Source organism: Rhizoctonia solani, chromosome 9 (assembly GCF_016906535.1).
Source record: "Rhizoctonia solani chromosome 9, complete sequence".
Taxonomy (NCBI): domain Eukaryota; kingdom Fungi; phylum Basidiomycota; class Agaricomycetes; order Cantharellales; family Ceratobasidiaceae; genus Rhizoctonia; species Rhizoctonia solani.
In genome coordinates, this window is record NC_057378.1 from 1,192,302 (window position 1) to 1,217,983 (window position 25,682).

The window sequence follows — 25,682 nt, forward strand, 5'->3', positions numbered from 1 at the left end:
AAGGCCCTGTGTACAGTGGAGTGTGACAAGAGGTAATTGACCTGGGTGTTACCATGGTTGGTTGGCCTCCTTATATATTACAGAGGTTGTTCTATTTACAATTACATATATGCAATACTGAATCCAATAAGAACCCCAATCCTGCTGCAGCCTTACTCATGCATACATGTCACTGACGTGTCATAATGATGTCATCAAGTGGAGGTGGCTACATATGCTGAGTAAGCATGGACAGGGATGTGACTTGGTGCTTAGCATATGATATAAGCACCAAAGTCATGTGACCAGAAATGTTGTCCATTCAACTTTGTTTAAATTTGAGAATGTCCTAGACGTCCTTAAGGGGCGTCGAGGCAGCGGGCGCTTGTGGCCGTATAGAACTAAGTGTAAACCGCTTAAGGCGGTGAGGGGGCTACCTACGACGACTAACTACCTAAGTACAACAACCAAAGCCCTAATGGCGATGGCGAGCTATGTATCTACGGCGAGGAAGTCGCTTAAGGCGACGAGTACAAGTGTGGACTTAGTAGTTACTGGCCTAAGGCCTCGTACAGTTGAGAGATGCAACAAGAGGTAATCGACCTGGGTGTTACCATGGTCGGTTGGCCTCTTTATATATTACAGAGATGTACTATTTACAATACCATATATGCAATACTATAACAAATAAGAACCCCGCTCCGCAGTCGGCCTTACTCATGCATACGTGTCACTGACGTGTCATAGTGATGTCATCAGGTGGAGGTGGCTACGTATGCTGAGGTAAGCGCGGGTGGGGACGTGGCTTGGCGCTTAGCGTATGATATAGGCGCCAAGGTCACGTGATTGAAAATGTCGTCCGTTCAACTTCGTTTAAATTCGAGAAAATGGGAATAAATTCCCTGGTATCGAGTGTGTCTACAACACTGCCCCCCCTCTAAGGGCCTTGGCAGCGCCGAGGGCCTTCTTTCTCATTTCTTCCTTGTATTTTTTCAAAATTTTCCCCGCGTTTTTGAGGTTCTCTCGGGGCTCCCACGTGTTCTCTTCTGGTCTGTAGCCCTTCCATTTGACCCTGAAGAACCATTTCCCGTCTCTCTCCTCCATGTCTGTTATCCCTTCTACTTTGTATTCCTCTTCCCCGTCCACAGTGACTGGAAGGGGACAATTTTCAAAGGTACGCTTTTTGTCCCTCTTGACCTTAGATAAGAGTCCCACATAGAAGACATTGTGAATCCGCATGGTTGGGGGGAGTTCTAAGCGGTAAGCTTGGTCAGAGATTTTTTCGATAACCTTGAAGGGTCCCAGACGTTGTTCCGTTAGTTTGGGACTTAGTGTTTTAAGGTTAACATTCTTGGCGTCCAGCCAGGCTTCTTCTCCAATCTCAAATTCCGCTGGGCTTCCTTCTTCTCCGGCTGTCATCCGTTGCTTGGACTGTCGGAGGGCTGACTCCACCTCTTTCCATTGTGCCTCCATTGTTTGGGCAAGGTTGTCTGCTTCCGGGACATCTGTTGGTACGTTTGACGGAGTTAAGGTAGGTTCCCAGCCGTACAGAGCTTTAAAGGGGGTTTTGCCCGTACTGCTATGCACCGCGTTGTTGTATGCGAACTCTGCCATTGGGAGCCATTTGGTCCAGTCTCTTTGATTGACTCCTGAGTATGCTCTAAGGAAGTGTTCAATGGAGGGGTTCACTTGTTCCGTTTGACCGTCGCTCTGGGGGTGGTATGCCGATGAGAAGTGCGGGTCAATTCCAAGGCGTTTGTAAAGAGCCCGTAAGAATTTGTTATTGAAGACCCTTCCTCTATCCGATACTGTCTTTTCCGGCATCCCATGGCGTTTCCATACGTGTTCCAGGAACAGCTCCGCTAGCTTGGGTGCTTTCAGCTTTTTGGAGCATTTGACAAAGATCCCGTATTTGGTGAAGCTGTCTACTATGACCAGGATTGAGTCGTTGCTTCCGTCCTTTGGTAAATCTACGATCATGTCATAGGAAACGTGTTGCCACGGCCTGGATGGGAGTTCGAGTGGCTGTGGGGGGATGGAGGCGTACTTTGGTTTCCGGATCCGTTGACAAGTTTCACAGGAATCCACGTGCCAGTATGTGTCTGCTCGGATGCCTGGCCAATAGTAGTTACGTGAGACTAGTTCTAGAGTACGCTGTCTGCCAGGGTGTCCTGCCAGGGGACTATTGTGGAATATCCGTAGAAGATCCGTCCTCAAAGAGCCCACATCTGGGACCACAATACGTCCTTGGTAGAACAGTAGACCTGCCTCCATTTCGTAATCCTTAAATGCGCGTTTGATAGAAGGTGGGGCTTTGGACTCGTTTTGTAGGAACTGTAGGATTTCTTCCAAGGACTTGTCCTGATCAAGTGACAATTCAATCTGGCGTTGTAATTCCTTCTCTGGCGTGACTAAGGCTACGTTTGCAAATATAGGTTCCGGGAGCATGGTTTGGTCAGCGGGTGGAATATCGGCGTGGTCAGAACGGCGTGAGAGAGCATTGGGTTTCCCTGACTGCTTTCCTGGGCGGTAAACAATTTGGAAGTTGTAACCTGCTAACAGTAGGTGCCATCTCGCGTGTCGGCGGTTAAATGTTCTTGACTCCTTCCAGTATTCCAGGTTCCTATGGTCAGTGAATACGGTGATGGGGTGCAGGGTTCCTTCCAGGAAAATGCGCCAATACTCAAATGAGCGTATGATAGCCAGTAATTCCTTGTCATGCGTATCATAGTTCTGTTCTGCGCCTTTGAATGACTCTGATAGGAATCCTAGGGGATGTAGGCGACCGTCTTCCTGGCGTTGACTCAATATGGAACCTAGTGCTGCGCCAGAAGCATCCGTTTCTAGGAAGTAAGGCTTAGACGGGTCGGCGTGACAGAGGACTGGGGCGTTGGTTATAGCGTCTTTCAACCCCTGGAAGGCTTCCCGTTCCTTGTTGTCCCATTTCCATGGTGCGTCTTTCTTGACTAGGTTATGTAGCGGCCTAGCCACGTGGCTGAAGTTGGCAACAAAGCAACGAAGGAAGTTGGCGAATCCCAGAAACAATTGGACTTCTTTAACCTTAGTAGGTACCGGCCAGTCTTGTACTGCCTGGATTTTGAGCTTATCCAGGCTAAAACCCTTATCTGAGACGATGATCCCTAGGTATTCCACAGAGGTGACGTGGAATGTGCACTTGGATGCCTTGCAGAACAGTTGATTTTCCATTAGTCGCCTCAGAACCTCATGAACGTGTTGTGTATGCGATGCGTCATCCTTAGAGTATATCAGGATATCGTCAAGGTAGATAATGACGCATACATCCAGTAAATCCTTGAATAGCTTGTTCATGAAATGCTGGAAGGCGGCAGGCGCGTTTGTTAAGCCAAAGGTCATCACTAGGGACTCGTATAGGCCGTACTTGGTGCGGAAAGCCGTTTTCCACTCATCACCTTCCTTGACCCGGACATTGTTATAACCCCATCGTAAGTCTAGTTTGGTGAATACCTTGGCACCGCGGAGCTGGGCCATGAGGTCATCAGGACGGGGTAATGGGTACACATTCTTCTTAGTCCGGTTGTTTAGGCAACGATAATCCACTACAAGCCGACGGGAACCATCCTTCTTGGGTACGAACATAACCGGGGAGCTGATTGATGATTTACTGGGACGGATTTTCCCAGCCTTGAGTTTGTCCCTGAGCCAGTCCTTGAGTGTGGCGGATTCGGCATCAGTCATGCTGTAAAGGGGCAAGTTCAGGGGTCCTTCTTCCGTAAGTTCAATATCAATATTGTAGTGCCTATGAGGGGGAAGTTTATTGAATTCTTCTTCTCCAAATACCTTTGCATATTGATGGTACTTGGAGGGTACTCCTTCAAGGGGGTTCTTGTCAGCTTCCTCTTCTTTGGCAATGGCTATGTGTTCCGGGGGCGTGTGAGGGAAGGAAAGGGTGCGCGAGTTCCAATCGATTTCGGGGTTATGGTTCTCTAACCATTTGATTCCTAAGATGGCAGCGTGTGATCCGGTATTGCAAATCAGGAAGGTTTCCGTCATGCGTTTGCCATCAAATAGGAAGGTTAGGTGGGCCTTTTTCCAAATCTTTCCAGCCTGGGGGCTCGACCCATCGAGCATAGTAACAGTACGTGGTTGTGGGAGATCTATTAGAGGGAGGCGGAGTAGTTCTGCTGTACGGGGGTGTAGGAAGGATGAGGTGGCGCCTGAGTCTATCAGGACTTCTAAGTGTTCCGCTTGTTTCTCTGGTTTGATGGAAATAGTAAAGAGAGGGGAGATTCTATTGTGGCTATTTGATATATTACATATTTCCAAAACAAGACCAGAGTCCTTGGGGTCCTTGCGCGCGGCAGCAGGTACCCTTAGTCTTTTCCCGATTTGGGTCCAGACTCTTCGCCAACTTTGGCGGCTTCTTTCTTGACGCCTTCCTCCTTAGGCGTGGCTTTCCAGCCAGTGCGGCATTCCGCAAATTTGTGCCCTGTCTTTCCGCATTTGATGCAGAGGCCTTCAGCCCTGCAACGGTTGCGTTCCTCCTCGGAGACAAAGTTGGGATCGCTGGAGAGGCGTCCTGGTCTTGTGGCCTGTTGGCCGGTACTCGCCCCCCTGTTGGGGGTGGTGTTGGAGGTGCCAGACTTATTACCCTTAGGCGGGTGGCTGGCGCGTTCCTCACGGAGGGCGTTGTCGATGACCAGAGCCGCGTTCTGCAGCTTGAGGAGGGTAGTGGGGCGCCGTTCTTGGGTGGCAATGAGACGGCTGACCTCCCAGTGGAGGCCACGTGCGAATTGCCCACGAAGGGCGGCGTCGTTCCAGTCCAGGTCCATGGCGATGGTCCTGAACTTAGTAATGTACTCAGCACAGGTGCTTGTCTGAGTAAGGTTTGTAATTTGCCGCTCGGCGGCTCGTGTGGCGTCCGGATTCCCAAATGCGGTTAGGAATTCCCTCCTAAAGTCCTCGACCGTTTGGATGATAGCCCTGTGAGACCCTAGTTGATCGAGGTGGGGGTGTGCCCAGGCTCCTGCCGTGTCCTTCATGTTCATCAGGAGGAAGGATAATACCTCCTGATTGGTTGGGAACATCCGCTGATTGAGGCGGACCCATGCCATCATCCTAGTGAGCCATTGTCTGGACTCATTACCAATCTTCCCCATATAGGCGTCGGGGTGGTCTACCTTGACGGGGGCTTGATAAGCGACTACTGGAGTCGCTGGTTGAGAGGCAAGGGGGGATTGGAGCCTGATAGGCGCAGGTGGAGTGGGAGTAGGGACTCTCGGGGGAGCCCGGACGGGAGTTGGTTGGGCGAAGGTGATGGGAGGCTTGGTGGGGTTGGCCCAGGCGATGAGGGGTGCACTAGGCGCTGGAAGAGGGTCGGTTTTGGATATGGGCCTGGGCGTGGCCTCGACTGCCGGGGGCTTCCGGTCTTCTGGTGTGTGGGGTTGGGGCCCCCCAATAGCCTCAATTTGAGTGAGGGTTTGGTCAACCGCTCCCATCCAATCTCGGGCTTCCTTGTTGACCTCCTTGAGTTCCTTGAGTTCCCGTTCGAGCCGGATGACTTGGTTTTGCAATCCCAAGAGGAGGGAGATTGCGCGGCCGAGGGAGATTTCCCCATAGACCTCTGGTTCGAGGCTTCTCGGCTCATCGGCGGCTGCCGGAAGAGCGGGTCCCAACTCTCCTTGATCAAGAGGGGACGGGGGACGAGCGGTGCTCCGGGAACGGGTTGCCATCTCATGGGGATATGAGCGGCCTTGGTGGGAGGTGGCGCGTTGGGAGGCGCGGGAGGAAGCGCGAGAGGGGGTGCGTGACGTAATGATGGGCGAAGTAGGGGGGATGGTGCCTGTGACAGGACTTATGGGTTGCTTTATTGTTCTAGCGCTAAGAACTTGCGTCAACCGCCTAGCGTTGGACAGTCCCTATCAACCAATCGACTGCCGTGTGCGGGCGTGATGTGGGACAGGTTTTCTGCAAGCGGGTGGATCTGCTGACTAGTTCTGCTGACAAAGGGTGCGGTGACCGGTGGTACGCGGACAATTAGAATCCGTCTGCCTTATAGCAATTTGGTACTACCTGGGGCCGACGCTAGTTTGATTATTGATAGCAAAAGGCGAGCCCGATCAGGTGATTTCCCTCGTGCTAGTACAGGGGATCTTCTTGTTTGTTGAGGCTAAGTAGGGTGTGCTTGGTGGGCACGGTTTGCAACCGACTTAAGGTCGATTACCTAGTGTCCTAGACGTCCTTAAGGGGCGTCAAGGCAGCGGGCGCTTGTGGCCGTATAGAACTAAGTGTAAACCGCTTAAGGCGGTGAGGGGGCTACCTACGACGACTAACTACCTAAGTACAACGACCAAAGCCCTAATGGCGATGGCGAGCTATGTATCTACGGCGAGGAAGTCGCTTAAGGCAACAAGTACAAGTGTGGACTTAGTAGTTACTGGCCTAAGGCCTTGTACAGTTGAGAGATGCAACAAGAGGTAATCGACCTGGGTGTTACCATGGTTGGTTGGCCTCTTTATATATTACAGAGATGTACTATTTACAATACCATATATGCAATACTATAACAAATAAGAACCCCGCTCCGCAGTCGGCCTTACTCATGCATACGTGTCACTGACGTGTCATAGTGATGTCATCAGGTGGAGGTGGCTACGTATGCTGAGGTAAGCGCGGGTGGGGACGTGGCTTGGCGCTTAGCGTATGATATAGGCGCCGAGGTCACGTGATTGAAAATGTCGTCCGTTCAACTTCGTTTAAATTCGAGAAAATGGGAATAAATTCCCTGGTATCGAGTGTGTCTACGACAGAGAAAATCAGAATAAATTCCCTGGTATCAAATGTGTCTACAACAATTATGGTAGCTTTGCCAGAATGGGCCAAGATGTGAAAGAGAATATGCTGCATATGAACAAACACACAGTAATCAACTGTCATAGACACACTTATACCAGGGGATTTATTCCCCATTTTCTTGATTTTAAACAAAGGCAAATGGACAACATTTTCAATCACATGACTTTGGTGCTTATATCATACACTAAGCGCCAAGCCACATCCCCATCCACACTTACTCAGCATACACAGCCACCTCCACCTGATGACATCATTATGACATGTCAGTGACATGTATGCATGAGTAAGGCTGCAGCTGGAGCAGGGTTCCTATTGGATTACATATTTGATTTGCTTGTATTTGTAATTAGCTTGACTGAAGAATATATAAGGAGGCCAACCAACCATGGTAACACCCAGGTCAATTACCTCTTGTTGCACTCCTATTTTGTACACAGGGCCTTATAGCCCAGGTTCCACTAAGTCACACCAGTTACATACATAGTCACTGCCTTAAGCAGCTTGTCCATTGTACTTAGGTAGTTCACCATTGCTTGTATAGCCTTGGTTGCTGTAGTATAGTTACTTGTTGGTGTAGGTAGCACCCACACTGCCTTAAGTGGCATTAGTTATGAGTCCATATGGCCTTAAGTGCCCACTGCCTTGATGTTATAGATAGGGAAAAAAGGTAATAAAACAAAACACTCTAAAGAAGAAAGAAAGAGACCAAATGAGGAGAAAAGACAACTAAGGTATCTGTCTAACTATAAAAGGTAGAAAACTTAGGAAGATAAGTAATAAGAGAAATCTATGCTAGTGAAATTAGAGTATATTAGAGTGGCTAGTTATCTTGCTAGAAGAGTAAGGTGGTTAGTATCAGGGTGATCCCTACCAATAACCAGTAATGAGTGTATTACTGTTCAGCAGGCAACACAAGGTACAAGCAAAGTAGTATAAAACCTAGATGTCAGTCTCTGGAACTCGCTGTAATTTAATTGAGAATTATAGAAATTTATTTTCTTGTATCCAACAGTAGACAAGGGGGTAAAGGCATTGTGGAAGCACCAAACACTTAGCAGACAGCCAGGAAGTCTTGGCAGGGTTGCACTTAAGCTGGTTCTAGGTTCCCTGTATAGGTTGGGACTGTCCTAGAGGCTATATGCGCCAAACTTAAGAGCTTTAGGCTAATTTACTATGTATGATACTTAAAGAGATCAATAGAAGTTTTTAAGATTCACACAGGCTGAGAGAGGATGGTAAAATGTGATGCATTCAAAAGGTCAGTTCAAGGGGCTATTTATACCCTTAGAGGCCTGTGATTACTATATACAGTAGGGTAAGATACATGACAAGATGAAAAGAGATGAGATGTTAAGTGAGAGCCTGTCTCATAAAGCCATGCCTTATAAGAGTTAGCCTCCAGTTCTAAGAATATCCTTCCCCTCACTAAGACACTCTAGGAAAAGGCTGAAACAAGCTGTGCTCTTAGTGAGGCCCAGACCTTCCTCTTAGCTACTTGGGTTGGTAGCTTCTGGAAAGCAGAGTGCTTACTTAAGAATAGTTAGTTAGACTCAAGTTATTAAGTCTTCCCTTCAAGGAACTGTTTCTCCCTTAATACCTCAAGTATTTACATGATTAAAAATAGTAGAAATATGTTACAACCTCCTTACCTATACCACTGGATTCGGACGATTTCTCTGATATTTCTACTATTTTTTACGAACTCTTTATCTTTACTTTTTTGATCACGTGATCTCGGCGCTTATTATGCCAAGGTGCCGCGCCAAGATACCGTGCCAAGGGCACTTAGGGGAAATCCACGCTTCTGCGCAGCCCGCAGCATGCTTCTCTTTTTTCACATGTAGTCTTCTATTCACACACGCACAGACCACATGTAGTTAGTATCTTTGTCTATATATACAGCAGGGAAATCAACTTGGAAACCCCAAGTTGATTTTACCTTGTCTCTTACTCATTAGAGAAGGTAGCCAGCCAGCTAAGTAGCAGGCCCCCTAAGTAGTTCACACGCTCACCCCTTACATTGACCTACCACACCTCCCAGGCCTAAGGCCCCATTGTCCTCAGTAGATAGTAGTAGACTGCCTTAAGCAGTAGTAGTATAGCCTAGGATAGTAGATTACATAAGTTGCCTGTAGTAGTATGGCCTTAAGTGCCCGTTCCCACTAGCGTGTACCCACCTTACAGTGGTGTACAACAAAATAACAGAAAAATTCAAGGAATATTTCTATGTACTTTACAAGTGTTTGTCTACACTAATTTCAAGGCCAAATCATGTTTGCTTTGCCGTTCTTTACTATTTTATCCTGTTCCATAACAAGACGCTTACTGAAATGGGAAAAAGCCATAAAGAGAAGGTGCGCGCATACTTAATATTGTATTTGCTTTACTCAAAGAGGGTTTTAGGTTGTGTCTGTTGCAGCATTATTGCTCCTCCAGGAGTACAACCAACTAAACAACAAATTTCAAGTGCTCTCAAGCCTTTTCTTATATGCATCTGGAGTTTTGCAACAAGGCATCTCTGTGATCTCAAGCTACAGGAATTCAACTAGTTATTCCAAACTCATAGCTTGCCCAAACTTTGCTGCCAATGTTGAAAATACTCCAGGATGCATGACTGTGGTCAAGCAACATAAAGCTGGAACTCTGTTCAACCTCTTGCAAGCATGCCAACAGATGCTACGCAAAATTGCAGCAGAGCGCCCAATGGCAGTTGTATACAACAATATAAATATATACTTTATGTTGTAGACACAATCAATACCAGGGAATTTATTCCCATTTTCTTGAATTTAAACAAAGGCAATTGGACAACATTTTTGATCACATGATCTTGGCACTAGTATCATACGCTAAGCGCCAAGCCACGTCCCCATCTGCGCTTAATCAAGCACATGTAGCCACCTCCACCAATGACATCATCATGACATGTATGCATGAGTAAGGCCAACTGCAGAATGGGGTTCTTATTGGTTATAGTTTTGCATATTATGTATTTGTAAATAGTTCTCCTCTGTAATATATAAGGAGGCCAACCAACCATGGTAACACCCAGGTTGATTACCTCTTGTTGCATCATTACATTGTACAAGGGCCTTACAGCCCAGTAAACACCTAGTTACACGCCTTAAGCGTGAATCTCACTGTACATATGTAGTTTTCCACCACCTTATAGCGTGTGGACATTGTAGTTAGGTAGCTTGTTGTTGCAGGTAGCACTCTCACTGCCTTAAGCGGTTTTTACTTAGTTCTATACGGCCACAAGCGCCTGCTGCCTTGACGCCCCTTAAGGACATCTAGGACACTAGGTAATTGACCTTACGTTGGTTGCAAACCGTTCTGCACCCCCACCACTAAGCATCAACAAACAAGAAGGGTACCTGTACTAGCACAAGCAAAATCACATGATCAGGGCTACCTTGCGGGACAGAATAATCAAAAGTCCCCCACCCCCATGTAGTAGCAAATTACTATAAGGCAGACTACCCCTATTGTCTGCATACCACACAGTTGCTGCACCTTTTGCTAGCAGACCCAGACAGCAGATACACCCACTTGCAGAGACTAGGTACTACATCATGCCCGCCCATGGCAGTGATTAGCTACACTTACTGTTCAACGCTAGGTTGTTTGACACAGGGTCTTAGCGTACAACGCAATAACGCGCTCATAAGTCCTGACAAAGGCACATACTAGCTCCCCCCATCTTCCACCATTCTCTCCTGAACCCCCATGCACTCTTCTTCACAGGCCTCTCTCCACGCTGGCCGCTCCTATCCCCCACACTCCATGGCAACCCACTCCAGGACATCCTCTTGAGCCCAATCCCCCTTCAATCAGGGATACATGGAACCCCAACTTCTGCCAACCACCACCATCAAACTTGGCAAAGTATCCCTCAAGCGCGTCACACGCCTCCTCCTTGGCCTTCTCAGCCACATCAAATGGCTCAAAAGGGACATTGCCAAAATCAAGGAAGCAGGGGTCAAGACCCAGACCAACGTTGAGAACATTTCCCAAACTGTCAATGTTGTCAAGGATGGGCTTAGAAGCCTCCAACTCCAAGGACCCCGCACACCTGAGGGTCCCCAGCCCAAGCCTGTGGAAGAAATGCCACGCCCCTTACCAAAAGCCAAGCCTATTGGATTGGCTAGTGGGCTCCCATTCTGGTCCAAAGGAACCCAGGCTCCCCCAGCCTTTGCTCAACCAGCCCCAAGAAGAGTTGCACCCCTGCAAGTTTCATCTCCCCCTCCGTCTCTGCATCTCCAATCCCCAATTGGAGCCCCTGCCCCTCATCCACCAGCTCCAGTTGCTGCATACCCTGCCCTGGTCAAAGTAGACCACCCAGATGCCTATACCAGCAAAATTGGGAGTGAGGCCAAACAATGGCTCACAAGGATGCTGGCCTGGACCTGGCTAAACTTGCGCATGTTCCCCACGGACCAAGAGGTCTTATTGTTCCTTTTAATGAACATGAAGGATTCCGCAGGAGCATGGGCTCACCCACACCTTGACCAGCTTGGGTCACACCAAGCCATCATCCAAACAGTCAAGGGTTTTAAATTGGAGTTCCTGGCAGCCTTTGGCAACCCTGATGCCACAAGGGCTGCCAAGCAGAAAATCACCACTCTCACTCAATCTGGCACATGCATGGATTACATCACAAAGTTCAGAACCTTAGCTATGGAACTGGACTGGAACAATGCGGCCCTCAGAGGCCAATTTGCCCGCGGCCTCCACTGGGAGGTCAGTCAACAAATTGCCACCTGCAAGCATTGCCCCTGTACCCTCCTTGAGCTACAAAATGTAGCACTTGTCATTGACAATGCTCTCTGCAAAGAGCATGCTAGCCACCCACCAAGGGACAATAAGCCTAGCAAAGGACCCAACCCCGCAAGGGGGACAAGTACTGGCCAGTCAACCACCAGTTCAAAGAAACTTTCCAATGACCCCAACTTTGTATTGGAAGAGGAAAGGAATTGCTGCTGCGCCGCAGACACCTGCATCAAGTGCGGCAAAATGGGCCACAAGTTTGCGGAATGCTGCATGGGCTGGAAGGCTACCCCTATCAAGGACAAGGGGAAAGCCAAAGAGACCGCCAAGATGGGCAAAGACTCTGAGTACCAATTGGGAAAAGAGTAAGGGTACCTGCTGCTGCGCGCAAGGACCCCAAGGACTCTGGTTGTGTGGAAATTTGTGATATATCTAGTAGCTCAAATAGAATCTCACCACTCTTCACAATTTCAATCACACTGGAGAAACAAGCGGAACCATTAGAAGTCCTGATAGATTCAGGCGCCACATCCTCCTTCTTACACCCCCGTACTGCAGAACTACTCCACCTTCCACTCATTAACCTTCCCACACCCTGTACTGTTACTATGCTTGATGGGTTGAGCCCCCAGGCTGGCAAGATTTGGAAGAAGGCCAATATGACCTTCCTATTTGATGGCAAACAAATGACCAAAACCTTCCTGGTTTATAATACCGGAACACACACTGCTATCTTAGGAATCAAATGGCTGGAACAAAATAATCCCAAGATTGACTGGAACTCCCAAACTCTCTCCTTTCCCCATGCACCACCAGAACACGCGGTCATTGCCAAAGAAGAAGAAGCTGATCAAAACCCCCTTGAAGGAGTACCCCCTGAGTACCACCAGTATGCCAAGGTATTTGGGGAAGAAGAATTCAACAAGCTTCCCCCACATTGGCACTATGACATTGGGATAGAACTCACAGAAGAAGGCCCCCTTAATTTGCCTCTATATAGCATGACTGACGCCTAATCTGCCACACTCAAAGATTGGCTCAGGGATGAACTCAAGGCAGGGAAAATCCACCCTAGCAAATTGTCCATCAGTTCCCCTGTCATGTTTGTTCCCAAAAAGGATGGTTCTTGCCGCTTAGTAGTCAACTACTGCCGCCTTAACAATTGGACCAAAAAAAACGTCTATCTGCTACCCTGTCCTGATGACCTCATGGCCCAACTCCGCGGTGCCAAGGTTTTCACCAAATTGGACTTACAATGGGGATACAACAATGTCCAAGTTAAGGAGGGTGACAAATGGAAAACTGCCTTTTGCACTAGGTATGGACTCTATGAATCCCTGGTAATGACCTTTGGCCTAACAAACGCTCCTGCCACCTTTCAACACTTCATGAACAAGCTGTTCAAAGACTTGTTGGATGTATGCGTCATCATCTACCTTGATGATATCCTGATCTACTCAAAGGATGATGCAACCCACACCCAGCACATCCATGAGGTTCTACAGTGTTTGATGGAAAACCAGTTGTTCTGTAAGGCCTCCAAATGCACCTTCCATGTCACCTCAGTGGAGTACTTGGGAATAATTGTATTGGATAAGGGTTTCAGCTTGGACAAGCTCAAAATCCAGGCTGTCCAGGAATGGCCTACGCCCACCAAAGTCAAAGAAGTCCAATCCTTCCTAGGGTTTGCAAACTTCCTCCGCCAATTTGTTGCCAACTTCAGTCGCATAGCTTGGCCATTACACAACTTGGTGAAGAAGGACACGCCCTGGAAATGGGAGACTAAGGAGGAAGGAGCCTTTCAGGGGCTGGAGGATGCCATCACCAATGCTGTTACACTCTCAAAAATTATACCATCAGACCCGCCTATTTTTTCTGTTATTTTTACTATTTTTACGGACTCTTTATCTTATGTTTTTAAATCACGTGATCTCGGCGCTTATTGTGCCAAGATGCCGTGCCAAGATGCCGTGCCAAGGGCGCTTAGGAGAAATCCACGCTTCTGCGCAGCCCGCAGCACAATTCTTATTTCCACCATGTACTTCTTTTTCTCACGCGCACAGACCATGTAGATAGTGCGCCCTTGTCTATATATACAGCAGGGAAATTGCTTGGAGACCCCAAGTTGATTTTACCTTGTCTCTTACTCATTAGAGAAGGTAGCCAGCCAGCTAAGTAGCAGGTCCCCTAAGTAGTTCACACGCTCACCCCTTACCTTTACCTACCACACCTCCCAGGCCTAAGGCCCCATTGTTCTCAGTAGATAGTAGTAGACTGCCTTAAGCGGTAGTAGTATAGCCTAGGATAGTAGATTACATAAGTTGCCTGTAGTAGTACGGCCTTAAGCGCCCGCTCCCACTAGCGTGTACCCACCTCACAGTGGTGTACAACATTGTAAAATCAACTTTCTGTAGGCTTTTGATTGACAACAAGAGGACCTCCAGTACTAGCACAAGGGAAATCACATGAACGGACTTGCCTTTTGCTATTCATAATCAAACTAGCATTGGTCCCACGTAGTACCAAATTGCTATAAGGCTGACAGGCTCTGATTGCCCGCATACCCTGAGTTTTGCCGGAACTCTGCAAGTAGCGCTCCTAGACAGCTGAAATACCCGCTTGCAAAAAACCCGCACATATCACAATTGCCAGACCTGTTGATTTGCTGTAGGGATTGTTCAACACTAGGTACTTGATGCAAGGAGTTAGCAAATAACACCTTGCATAAAAACCGCTCATAAGTCCTGTATCAGGCACCTATTCCCCCCTTGCCATCTCAGACATTCCATCCACACGCTCTGGCGCCCCCCACCCACACTCCTGTCCTACCAGTTGCTCCAGCCGTTGTTTTGTGGCAGCCAACTCCCAACCACCCACTTGCAGCCCATCACCTGCTCCGCAAGACTTGCCCGGAATGGAACCAGAGCCGTCCCTTGGCGCTCTCCTTGAGGCTATCCAAGCCCTCACCCTCCAAGTTGGGTCCCTCCAGGACCAAGTCAAATCCCAAGGCAAGTGTTGTACGCCAACTATAAGGTTGGGTACTTGCTAGTGGGTGGGCGCTTACGGCCGTACTACTACTGACAGGGGTGATCTAACTATCTAACTAGGCTATACTAATACCGCTTAAGGCGGCCTACTACTTCTATACTACTGCGAGGGGGCCTTAGGCCTGGGAGGTGTGGTGAGTAAGGTAGAGGTGACGCTACTAGTGACTAAGGGGGCCGGCTACTTAGCTGGCTGGGTATCCTCCTCAATGAGTATGAGACGAGGTAAAATCAACTTGGTGTCTCCAAGCAATTTTCCTGCTGTATATATAGACAATACTACTAACTACATGTGGTCTGTGCGTGTGTGAATAGAAGCCTACATGTGAAAAGAGAAGCGTGCTGCGGACTGCGCAGAAGCGTGGATTTCTCCTAAGCGCCCTTGGCACGGCATCTTGGCGCGGCATCTTGGCATGAATAAGCGCCAAGATCATGTGATTGAAAAACATGAGATATCAAGTCCGTAAAAAATACTAAAAATAATAGAAAATTCAGGCGATTCTAATGGTATATGTTAGGAGTTTATAACATCTTCCCATCATAGGGACAATCATCAAGGGCAAGGGCCATCCTCCAACCACCATTCCGGCCTTAACAGCCAAATTCAAGGAGGCATTTGCTGACCCCAATGCTAAGAGGGCAGCCGCCAGAAAAATTGCCACATTAACTCAGACAACCACCACGTCTGAGTATGTCACAGAATTCCGCAATCTCATAGCAGAACTTGACTGGAACAAGGAGGCGTACATTGCCCAGTTCACACGCAGCCTTCACTGGAAGGTCAAGGAGCTCCTATCCACCAAGGATAACATTCCCAAAGAGCTTGAGGCAATTTTTGCGGCCTCAATCAAGGTTGACAACACCCGCCGCAAGAATGAGGAAAACCGCCCAAAAAAGGCACCTGCCAAGTCCCTGGCCACCGTGGCCACCTTCACTTCCACCACCACGCCCAGGGTTTGTCTATCAGAGGACCCCAACTACGTTACCCCAGAAGAAAGGGACCATTGCTGCGCATCTGGGCTATGCATCAAATGCGGTCAGAAGGGACATGGGATCAAACAGTGCCCCAACGGCTGGAAGGCCACAGCCAAGGAGGCCGCCAAGATTGGAGAAGTTGAGTTGGAAAAAGAGTAAGGCCAAGAGCTGCCATCAAGCCCTTGGTCTCAAATATAGAATTGCATGTACAAGTATCAGAATTTGTAAATATTGCCGCAGACTCAAACAGAAAACCCCTACTATTTCTGAACTTGATACTGCGTGACTACCCAACGGAACCCATCAAAACCCTTATTGACTCTGGCGCCACTTCCAATTTTATTTCCCCCTCTCTGGTAGAAAAATTAAAAATACCAAAAACCCAACTTGAAAATCCACAAGTTGTGAGAATGTTAGATGGTACCATTTCACAGACTGGTTGCATATGGTATCAGGTTCAACTCATGGTCTTGGCCAATGGCCATCCCCACACCATACCCTTCCTTGTCTGCCCCATTGGCAATACCCCTGCTATTCTAGGAATGACCTGGCTCACATCAGAATCTCCCCTCATTGACTGGCAACAGGGACTTGTCACGTTCCCTGAACAAGTACAAATTGCCTCTGAGGAAGAAGCTGACCCAGACTCCATAGCAGACTTGCCCACTCAATACCGGGAGTTTGCTAGAGTGTTTGGCAAAGAAGAATTTAAGGTACTGCCCCCACATTGGGAATATGACATTGCAATCAATCTAGTTCCAGACGCCAAGCTCTCCCCCAGTCCACTCTATGGCATGACAGATGCGGAATCAAAAGCCCTTAAACAGCACATTGAGGAAGAACTGGCCACAGGAAAAATTTGACCCAGTACTTCCTCCACGGGCGCCCCGGTCATGTTTGTTAAAAAAGCAGATGGTTCCCTTAGGCTGGTTGTGGATTACCAAAAGCTCAACAAGGTAACCCACAAAAATGTCTACCCACTTCCAAGACAAGACAACCTCATGGCAAAACTACAACACGCCAAGATATTCACCAAGCTTGACCTACGCTGGGGTTATAATAATGTGCAAATCAAAGAGGGAGACAAATGGAAAACGGCTTTCCGCACCAAATATGGTCTATTCAAATACTTAGTCATGCCCTTTGGTCTTACCAATGCTCCCACCGCATTTCAGCACTTTATGAATGACCTATTTAGGGATCTGATTGACGTAACGGTGGTAATTTACTTAGACAACATCCTCATCTTCTCAGAAAAACCAGAAGATCATCCGGCCCACGTCAGAGAAGTCCTGTCTTGACTAATGAAGAACCAGTTGTTCTACAAATTGTCAAAGTGTCATTTCCATGTTACCACAGTAGACTACTTGGGCATTGTCATATCTCCTGCTGGCTTCTCCATGGATCAGAAAAAGATTGAGGCAGTCACATCATGGCCTACTCCCAGAACGGTCAAACAGGTCCAGGCCTTTCTAGGATTTGTAAACTACCTTTGTTGGTTCATTCCAAACTTTAGCTCAGTTGCATGTCCCTTGCACAACCTCACCAGAAAGGAAACTCCCTGGTTGTGGGGAACCTTAGAAGAAGCATTGTTTCAGGATTTAAAGTCCCTTGTAACCAAGTCTCCGGTATTGATCCATTCTAACCCCAACCTGCCCTACTACCTTGAAATGGACGCATCAGGAGTAGCAATGGGAGCCATACTCAGTCAACAAGGCCCAGACAATTGCCTACACCCCATTGCCTATATGTCTAAATTGTTTTCAGGAGCAGAAGCAAACTATGACACCCACAACAAGGAGCTTCTGGCTATCATTAAGGCGTTAGAAGAGTGGCGGATATTCTTGGAAGCTACGGACAAACCAGTACAGGTTTTCACAGACCATTGTAACCTAGAATACTGGATGCAGGCACAGACGTTCAATTGCAGACATGCGCAATGGCAACTTTTCCTGAGCAACTTCAACTTTGAGATCCATTATTGCCCAGGGAAACAGTTGGGAAAACCAGATGCCCTCTCCAGGAGATTGGACTATGTGGATTCTCCCCCAGAACCAGAGGTCATGTTACAACCAGAAGTCTTTGTGTTATAACCTCCTTACATATACCATTGGAATCGCCTGAATTTTCTATTAATTTTAGTATTTTTTACGGACTCAATATCTCTTGTTTTTCGATCACGTGATCTCGGCGCTTATTATGCCGAGATGCCGCGCCGAGATGCCGTGCCAAGGGCGCTTAGGAGAAATCCATGCTTCTGCGCAGCCCGCAGCACACTTCTCATTTGCCTTTTGTACTTCTTTCTCTCACACGCACAGACCATGTAGATAGTGTGCTTTGTCTATATATACAGCAGGGAAATTGCTTGGAGACCCCAAGTCAATTTTACCTTGTCTCATCTCATTGAGGAGGACCCATCCAGCCAGCTAAGTAGCCAGCCCTCAGTAGTATCAGTAGTTACCCCCTTACCTGCGCTCACCACACCTTCAGGCCTAAGGCCCCTTTGTAATTAGCACCCATTGGAAGCCCGCCTTAAGCGGCATTAGTATAGCCTTAGATACATAGTTAGATAAGCAGTGTCTGTATTAGTTACGGCCCTAAGTGCCCATCACTAGCGTGTACCCACCTTACAGTGGTGTATGACATTGTAAAATTGACTTGTAGTAGGCTTGATTGACAAGGAGAGGATCCCCTGTACTAGTACAAGGGAAAAAACCAGATTGGACTCGCCTTTTGTCTTCAATAATCAAACAGACGTTGGTCCCTGGTAGTACCAAATTGCTATAAGGCAGACGGACTCTAATCCCCCGCATACCCCAAGTTTTGCCGGAACTCAGTAGTCAGCGGCCCTAGACCGCTGAAATACCCACTTGCTGAAAACCTGCCCATATCACAACCGCCAGGTCTGTTGATTTGTTGTAGGGACAGTCCAACACTAGGTACTAGACGCAAGGGCTTAGCGCCAGGATACTACAAAAAAACCGCTCATAAGTCCTGATAAAGGCACTATCTCCCCCACACCGTTTTCATCATTCCCTCCACCCGCTCTGGAGTCCCACACCCATACTCCTGTCCCTCTAGCCGCTCCTCCCGTTGTTCCATTCCAACCCATTCCCAACCGCCCTCTCGCAGCGCATCTCCCACTCTGCAAGACTTGCCAGGGATGGAACCGGAACCGTCCCTTACTGCTCTCCTCAAGGCTGTCACAGCCCTCACAGCCACCGTTGGGTCCCTGCAGGACCAGATCCAATCTCAAGGTCAGCAGCTTGTTGAGCTTAAAGCCATATGCAAGGAGACCGCCAACTTACTTGGCAACAAGGATCAAGGAGGACCCCAAGTCCAAGCCCAGCCTGGCCCATTGACTGGGCCTGTCACTCCCCCCACGCATACAGGAGGAGAAGCGCACACTCCAGGAACGGTTAGGCCTGGACTCAAGGCCCCTTTCCGCCCATCCAGAGGAACGGGCTTTGACTCAGAAGAAGAGGAAGATCCCAGGCAAGCCCCCAAGAGAGAGCCTTGCGACACGCCTAAGCGGAGCCTCAGCTCCCTTACCCCATTCGACTCAGGGTCCAGTGTGAAGCAACCCAAAATGGAGCTCCCCGATCCATACAAAGGAGACTCTAGGGGAAAGAAGGCAACCCAGTGGCTAGACCGCATGCTACTGTGGGTTGCACTTCATCAAGACCAATTTGATGAAGAAGAACAAATGATTGTGTGGATCCTCTACCACATGACTGACAAGGCTGCCGACTGGGCTCTCCCTATCATAGGGACCATCATCAAGGGCAAGGGAAACCCCCCTACCACCATCCCAGCCTTAACAGCCAAATTCAAGGAAGCATTTGCGGACCCAGATGCCAAACAAGCCGCCGCTAGGAAGATTGCCGCGCTTACTCAGACAACCACCACGTCTGAATACGTTACCAAGTTCTGCAATCTTATGGCAGAACTTGATTGGAACACTGAGGCGTACATTGCCCGGTTCAAGCGCGGTCTTCACTGGAAGGTGAAGGAACTCCTGTCCACCAAGGACAATTTCCCAGACAACGACCTTGAGGCTATATTTGCTGCCTCCGTCAAAATAGACAACATTCATTGGGAAAACAAGGAGAACCAACCCAAGAAAACCCCCGCTAAGTCCTTGGCTACCACAGCCACTACTTCCACCACCACTCAACGGGTCCGCTTATCAGAGGACCCTAACTACGTCACTCCGGAAGAAAGGGACCGCCGCCGCGCATCTGGACTATGCGTCAAATGCGGCCAGAAGGGGCACGGAATCAAGCAATGCCAAAATGGATGGAAGGCAACCCTCAAAGAGACCGCCAAGGTAGCAGAAGAGGAAGGGTTGGGAAAAGACTAAGGCCAAGGACTACCGTCAAGCCCCTGGCCCCTAAATTAGATGTGCATGTATCAGATTGCGACTTTGTATCTTTGGCTCTGGACTCCAATAAAAAGCCCTTATTATTCATCAATCTTGAACTGCACAACTTCCTGACGGAACATCTCAGAACCCTCATTGACTCAGGAGCCACATCAAACTTCATTTCCCCCTCAATTGTGGAAAAATATAAAATCCCAAAAACCCAACTCAAAAATCCACAAGTTGTGAGAATGTTAGATGGTACCATTTCCCAGACTGGTCGCATTTGGCACCAGGTCCACCTCACGGTTTTGGCCAATGGCCATCCCCACTCCATTCCTTTTCTTGTGTGCCCCATTGGTAATACCCCAGCTATCCTTGGCATGACCTGGTTAACAGCAGAAGCTCCGCTCATAGATTGGCAACAGGGACTAGTCACATTCCCTGAACAAGTTCAGATTGCCTCCAAGGAAGAAGCAGACTCTGACCCTTTAGCAGACCTTCCCCCTCAATACCATGAGTTTGCCAAAGTCTTTGGCAAGGAAGAATTTAAGGTCCTCCCTCCACACAGGGAGTATGATATCTCTATAGACCTTGTTCTGGATGCCAAACTGTCCCCTGGCCCCATATATGGCATGACTGACGCAGAATCAAAAGCATTAAAGCAACACATTGACGAGGAATTAGCAACAGGCAAGATCCACCCTAGTACTTCCTCAGCAGGTGCCCCGGTCATGTTTGTAAAGAAGGCTGATGGATCTCTCCAACTGGTTGTTGATTACAGGAAGCTGAATGACGCAACCCGCAAAAACGTTTACCCATTGCCAAGGCAAGATGATCTCATGGCCAAGCTAAGACACGCCAAAATATTCACCAAGTTAGACTTGCAATGGGGATACAACAATGTACGGGTCAAGGACGGCAATGAATGGAAAACAGCCTTTAGAACCAAATATGGGCTGTTTGAATACCTAGTAATGCCCTTTGGTCTCACCAATGCCCCGGCCGCTTTTCAGCATTTTATGAACAATCTGTTTAGGGACCTCATTGACGTCACTGTAGTCATTTACTTAGACGACATACTGATCTTCTCAGAAGACCCCAAGGACCACCCAGCACACGTCAGGGAAGTCCTATCTTGGCTAATGAAGAACCAGTTGTTCTGCAAATTATCTAAGTGCCACTTCCATGTCACCACAGTTGACTACCTGGGCATTGTCATCACCCCCACCGGCTTCTCTATGGATCAAAAGAAGATTGAGGCGGTTATGTCATGGCCCCAACCTAAAACGGTCAAGCAGGTTCAAGCCTTCCTAGGATTTGTCAATTACCTCAGACAATTCATTCCCAATTTCAGCTCGGTTGCATGCCCCCTTCACAATCTCACCAAAAAGGAAACCCCCTGGTCATGGGGAGACCTAGAAGAAGCGGCGTTCCAGGAATTGAAGCTCCTTGTCACCCAATCACCGGTCCTCATCCATTCCAACCCAGACCTACCCTATTACTTGGAAACGGATGTGTCAGGAGTAGCTATGGGAGCAATCCTTAGCCAGCAAGGAGAAGATAACCGCCTACACCCAATGGCATATATGTCAAAATCATTTTCCGGTGCCAAGGCTAATTACAATACACATGATAAGGAGCTCCTGGCAATCATTAAGGCACTGGAAGAATGGCGGATCTTCTTAGAATCAACTGATAAACCCATCCAGGTGTTCACTGACCATCAAAACTTGGAATACTGGATGCAGGCACAGACCTTTAATTGCAGGCATGCTTGTTGGCGCATCTTTCTGAGTGACTTCAATTTTGAGATCCATTATCATCCCGGAAAACAATCAGGAAAACCAGATGCCCTTTCCAGAAGATCCAATTACATAGATGCCCCCACAGAGCCAGAAATCATGCTGCCTTCAGAGGTTTTTGCAAACACGTCAGAAGAGGAACTCAAGATTGTCACAAGTATTTGTGACAAACTCAGGGAAGATCCATTGCTAGAACCAATCATCAGGTTCCTCACAGAAGACGCAGACAACGCCCCTCCGTCTATTTGCAAAGCTTATAAAGACTACAATTGGGAAGAGGATTTGCTATGGTACCGCGGAAAGCTAGTGGTCCCAGACTCAGAAGAACTCAAGGATTGACTCCTCAGGGAATTCCATGACTCCCCCTGGCAGGACATCCTGGACAACAACAAACCCTAGAACTACTCAGCCGTAACTATTGGTGGCCAGGAATGAAGTCTTCTGCAAAGGAATGGGTTGAATGTTGCCCCATCTGCCAATCCAACCGTTGCGCCCACAACCCAGTAATAGCTCTAAAACCTTTAGAAGTCCCCCTGTTCCCATTCCATACAATTTCCTACAACTTCATCACGGGTTTTCCCAGATCTGATGGATACAACGCAATATTGGTAGTCATAGACTTGTTTTCAAAATTCGGGCACTTCATCCCAACTACCAAAAAGGTGTCAGCCAAGGGCTTGGCAAATCTCTTTGTCACCCATGTTTGGAAACTCCACAGCCTCCCGGTGAAAACTATATCAGATTGAGGGACCACGTTTACCGGAAAGTTCCTCAGGGCCTTGTACCAACAATTGGGAGTCCAACCATCCTTCTCCTTGGCCTACCACCCCAAATCAGACGGACAAACAGAACAAGTTAACCAGTTCATTGAATTTTACCTTTGATCTTACGTAGCAGCGGATCACTCAGACTGGGCAAAATGGCTACCCCTTGCGGAATATGCTTACAACAACGCCAAACACGCTGCCACAGGTAAAACCCCATTCAAACTGGTTTATGGAAGAAACCCCGTGATGAGTCCGTCAACCGTGCCAGCCAACGTACCAGAAGCAGACCTTGTAGCTGATACCCTGGCACAAGAGTGGAAAGAAGCGGAGTCGGCGCTCAGAATGACCAAAGAACGCATGGCAGGGACAAAGGGGTAATACCAGAATACTCTGTAGGAGAAAAAGTCTGGCTGGACAGAAAGAACATGGAACTGAGAACAAATTCCAACAAACTGGATCCCAAGTGGCTGGGACCGTTCAAAGTCACAGAAAAGATTTCCAGTCACGCCTACCGCCTGAAATTGCCGGAAACTCTGAAAATCCACAACGTGTTCTATGTAGGACTGCTATCCAAGGCGCATGAATCTGCAAGCCAACCATTCCCAAATCAACCCCCGCCTGAAACCATAGAAGGGGAGGAGGAATACAAGGTGGAACAAATCCTGGATTCAAAAAGACAACAAGGAAAGTGGGTTTACCTCATCAAATGGAAGGGCTATGGTCCAGAAGATAACTCCTGGGAACCCAAGGAGCTTCTAGAGAATAGTCAAGAAGAAATCCAACGCTTCAACAAATTGCAACTGAAAAAGGCTTGTGACTCCGCCAAGAACCTTTAAGGGGGGGCAATGTTATAACCTCCTTACATATACCATTGGAATCGCCTGAATTTTCTATTAATTTTAGTATTTTTTACGGACTCAATATCTCTTGTTTTTCGATCACGTGATCTCGGCGCTTATTATGCCAAGATGCCGCGCCGAGATGCCGTGCCAAGGGCGCTTAGGAGAAATCCATGCTTCTGCGCAGCCCGCAGCACACTTCTCATTTGCCTTTTGTACTTCTTTCTCTCACACGCACAGACCATGTAGATAGTGTGCTTTGTCTATATATACAGCAGGGAAATTGCTTGGAGACCCCAAGTCAATTTTACCTTGTCTCATCTCATTGAGGAGGACCCATCCAGCCAGCTAAGTAGCCGGCCCTCAGTAGTATCAGTAGTTACCCCCTTACCTGCGCTCACCACACCTTCAGGCCTAAGGCCCCTTTGTAATTAGCACCCATTGGAAGCCCGCCTTAAGCGGCATTAGTATAGCCTTAGATACGTAGTTAGATAAGCAGTGTCTGTATTAGTTACGGCCCTAAGTGCCCATCACTAGCGTGTACCCACCTTACAGTGGTGTACAACACTTTGCCAATACATCAGAAGAGGAAGTGGAAATTGTCACGGATATTTGCTCAAGGCTAAGGGAAGATCCCTCCCTTGAACCTATCATCAAATTCCTAACAGAAGATGCCAACAATGCTCCCCTGTCCATACGCAAAGCTTATTGGGACTATGATTGGGAGGAGGACCTCCTGTGGTACCAAGGGAAACTAGTTGTTCTGGATTCAGAACCCATCAAAGAAAGGCGTTTGAGGGAATTCCATGACTCCCCATTGGCAGGACACCCAGGCCAACAAAGGACGCTTGAACTTATCAACCAGAATTATTGGTGGCCTGGAATGAAATCTTCAGCTAAGGAATGGGTCAAGTGCTGCCCCATATGCCAAGCCAACAGACAAGCCCACGCTCCAGTAATAGCCCTGAAGCCACTGGAAGTTCCCCCATTCCTGTTCCACACTATCTCCTATGACTTTATCACAGGGTTTCCAAAGTCCCAGGGTCACAACGCTATCCTAGTAGTGATTGACTCCTTCTTGAAATTTGGCCACTTCATCCCCACTTCCAAGAAGGTCACTGCAAAGGGGCTAGCTGATCTGTTCATCACCCACATCTGGAAACTCCACGGGCTGCCTGTCAAAACCGTCTTGGATTGAGGAACTACCTTCACGGGGAAATTCTTGAGGGCACTATACCAGCGGCTTGGAGTCAAACCAGCGTTCTCTTTGGCATACCACCCAGAGTCAGATGGACAAACGGAAAGAGTCAATCAGTTCATTGAGTTTTACCTACGCTCCTACGTTGCAGCCAACCACTCCAACTGGGCTGCCTGGTTGCCTTTGGCAGAATACGCTTATAATAATGCCAAACATGCAGCAACTGGGAAAACACCCTTTGAACTTGTCTATGGGCAAAACCCAATAATGAACCCTTCCAACATTCCAGCCAACGTCCCGGAGGCAGATGCAGTAGCAGATACATTGGCCCAAGAATGGAAAGAAGCCAAGTCAGCCCTCAGAATGAGCAAAGAACGGATGACCAGGAGCCAGGGAACAGTACCAGAGTATTCAGTAGGCAAGAAGGTTTGGCTAGATGGGAAGAACATAGAACTCAGGACCAATTTGAACAAATTAGACCCCAAACAACTAGGCCCATTCAAAGTTGTTGAAAAAGTCTCTAGCCACGCCTATTGCCTGGAGCTACCGGAAACTCTAAAGATCCACAATGTCTTTTATGTTGGGTTGCTATCCAGGAGCCACAAATCACCAAACCAGCCATTCCCAAAACGTCCTCCCCCTGAGACAATAGAGGGAGAAGAAGAATACAAGGTCAAGCAAATCATTGACTCTAAACAACAACAGGGCAAATGGTTTTATCTGATAAAATGGAAAGGGTATGGACCAGAGGACAATTCCTGGGAACCAGAGGAGCTACTGGAGCATAGCCAAGAAGAGATTAAGCAATTTAACCAGACTAGGCTCAAAAAGGCTTGTGACTCCGCCAAAAGCCTTTAAGGGGGGGGGGGCAGTGTTACACTCTCAAAAATTATACCATCAGACCCGCCTATTTTTTCTGTTATTTTTACTATTTTTACGGACTCTTTATCTTATGTTTTTAAATCATGTGATCTCGGCGCTTATTATGCCAAGATGCCGCACCAAGATGCCATGCCAAGGGCGCTTAGGAGAAATCCATGCTTCTGCGCAGCCCGCAGCACAATTCTTATTTCCACCATGTACTTCTTTTTCTCACGCGCACAGACCA

General features: G+C 48.0%; 7 protein-coding genes across 7 annotated transcripts; 6 read left to right on the forward strand and 1 right to left on the reverse strand.

Annotated features, from left to right (window-relative positions):
* Positions 1 to 897: 897 nt before the first annotated feature.
* RhiXN_07915 (Retrotransposable element Tf2 protein) lies at positions 898 to 5,690 on the reverse strand (the record flags this gene model as incomplete). The annotated part of the gene is made up of 2 exons (XM_043327731.1): positions 898 to 4,308; positions 4,371 to 5,690. 2 exons carry the CDS (start codon positions 5,688 to 5,690, stop codon positions 898 to 900), a joined length of 4,731 nt encoding a protein of 1,576 aa, XP_043183116.1.
* Positions 5,691 to 10,656: 4,966 nt separating this feature from the next.
* RhiXN_07916 (Retrotransposable element Tf2 protein) lies at positions 10,657 to 12,599 on the forward strand (the record flags this gene model as incomplete). Its single annotated transcript, XM_043327732.1, has 2 exons — positions 10,657 to 11,948; positions 12,020 to 12,599. The coding sequence occupies 2 exons, from the start codon at positions 10,657 to 10,659 to the stop codon at positions 12,597 to 12,599; spliced, it is 1,872 nt and encodes a 623-aa protein (XP_043183117.1).
* An 84-nt stretch (positions 12,600 to 12,683) lies between these two features.
* RhiXN_07917 (Retrotransposable element Tf2 protein) lies at positions 12,684 to 16,465 on the forward strand (the record flags this gene model as incomplete). The annotated part of the gene is made up of 4 exons (XM_043327733.1): positions 12,684 to 13,460; positions 14,337 to 14,595; positions 15,172 to 15,757; positions 15,853 to 16,465. The coding sequence occupies 4 exons, from the start codon at positions 12,684 to 12,686 to the stop codon at positions 16,463 to 16,465; spliced, it is 2,235 nt and encodes a 744-aa protein (XP_043183118.1).
* A 30-nt stretch (positions 16,466 to 16,495) lies between these two features.
* Positions 16,496 to 17,695, forward strand: RhiXN_07918 (Retrotransposable element Tf2 protein; the record flags this gene model as incomplete). Its single annotated transcript, XM_043327734.1, has 2 exons — positions 16,496 to 16,882; positions 16,919 to 17,695. 2 exons carry the CDS (start codon positions 16,496 to 16,498, stop codon positions 17,693 to 17,695), a joined length of 1,164 nt encoding a protein of 387 aa, XP_043183119.1.
* Positions 17,696 to 18,765: 1,070 nt separating this feature from the next.
* RhiXN_07919 (Retrotransposable element Tf2 protein) lies at positions 18,766 to 22,109 on the forward strand (the record flags this gene model as incomplete). The annotated part of the gene is made up of 2 exons (XM_043327735.1): positions 18,766 to 19,932; positions 19,986 to 22,109. The coding sequence occupies 2 exons, from the start codon at positions 18,766 to 18,768 to the stop codon at positions 22,107 to 22,109; spliced, it is 3,291 nt and encodes a 1,096-aa protein (XP_043183120.1).
* A 92-nt stretch (positions 22,110 to 22,201) lies between these two features.
* RhiXN_07920 (Retrotransposable element Tf2 protein) lies at positions 22,202 to 23,373 on the forward strand (the record flags this gene model as incomplete). The annotated part of the gene is made up of 4 exons (XM_043327736.1): positions 22,202 to 22,495; positions 22,546 to 22,624; positions 22,668 to 22,866; positions 22,902 to 23,373. The coding sequence occupies 4 exons, from the start codon at positions 22,202 to 22,204 to the stop codon at positions 23,371 to 23,373; spliced, it is 1,044 nt and encodes a 347-aa protein (XP_043183121.1).
* A 145-nt stretch (positions 23,374 to 23,518) lies between these two features.
* Positions 23,519 to 25,432, forward strand: RhiXN_07921 (Retrotransposable element Tf2 protein; the record flags this gene model as incomplete). The annotated part of the gene is made up of 3 exons (XM_043327737.1): positions 23,519 to 23,523; positions 23,932 to 24,562; positions 24,617 to 25,432. The coding sequence occupies 3 exons, from the start codon at positions 23,519 to 23,521 to the stop codon at positions 25,430 to 25,432; spliced, it is 1,452 nt and encodes a 483-aa protein (XP_043183122.1).
* Between the last annotated feature and the right edge of the window lie 250 nt (positions 25,433 to 25,682).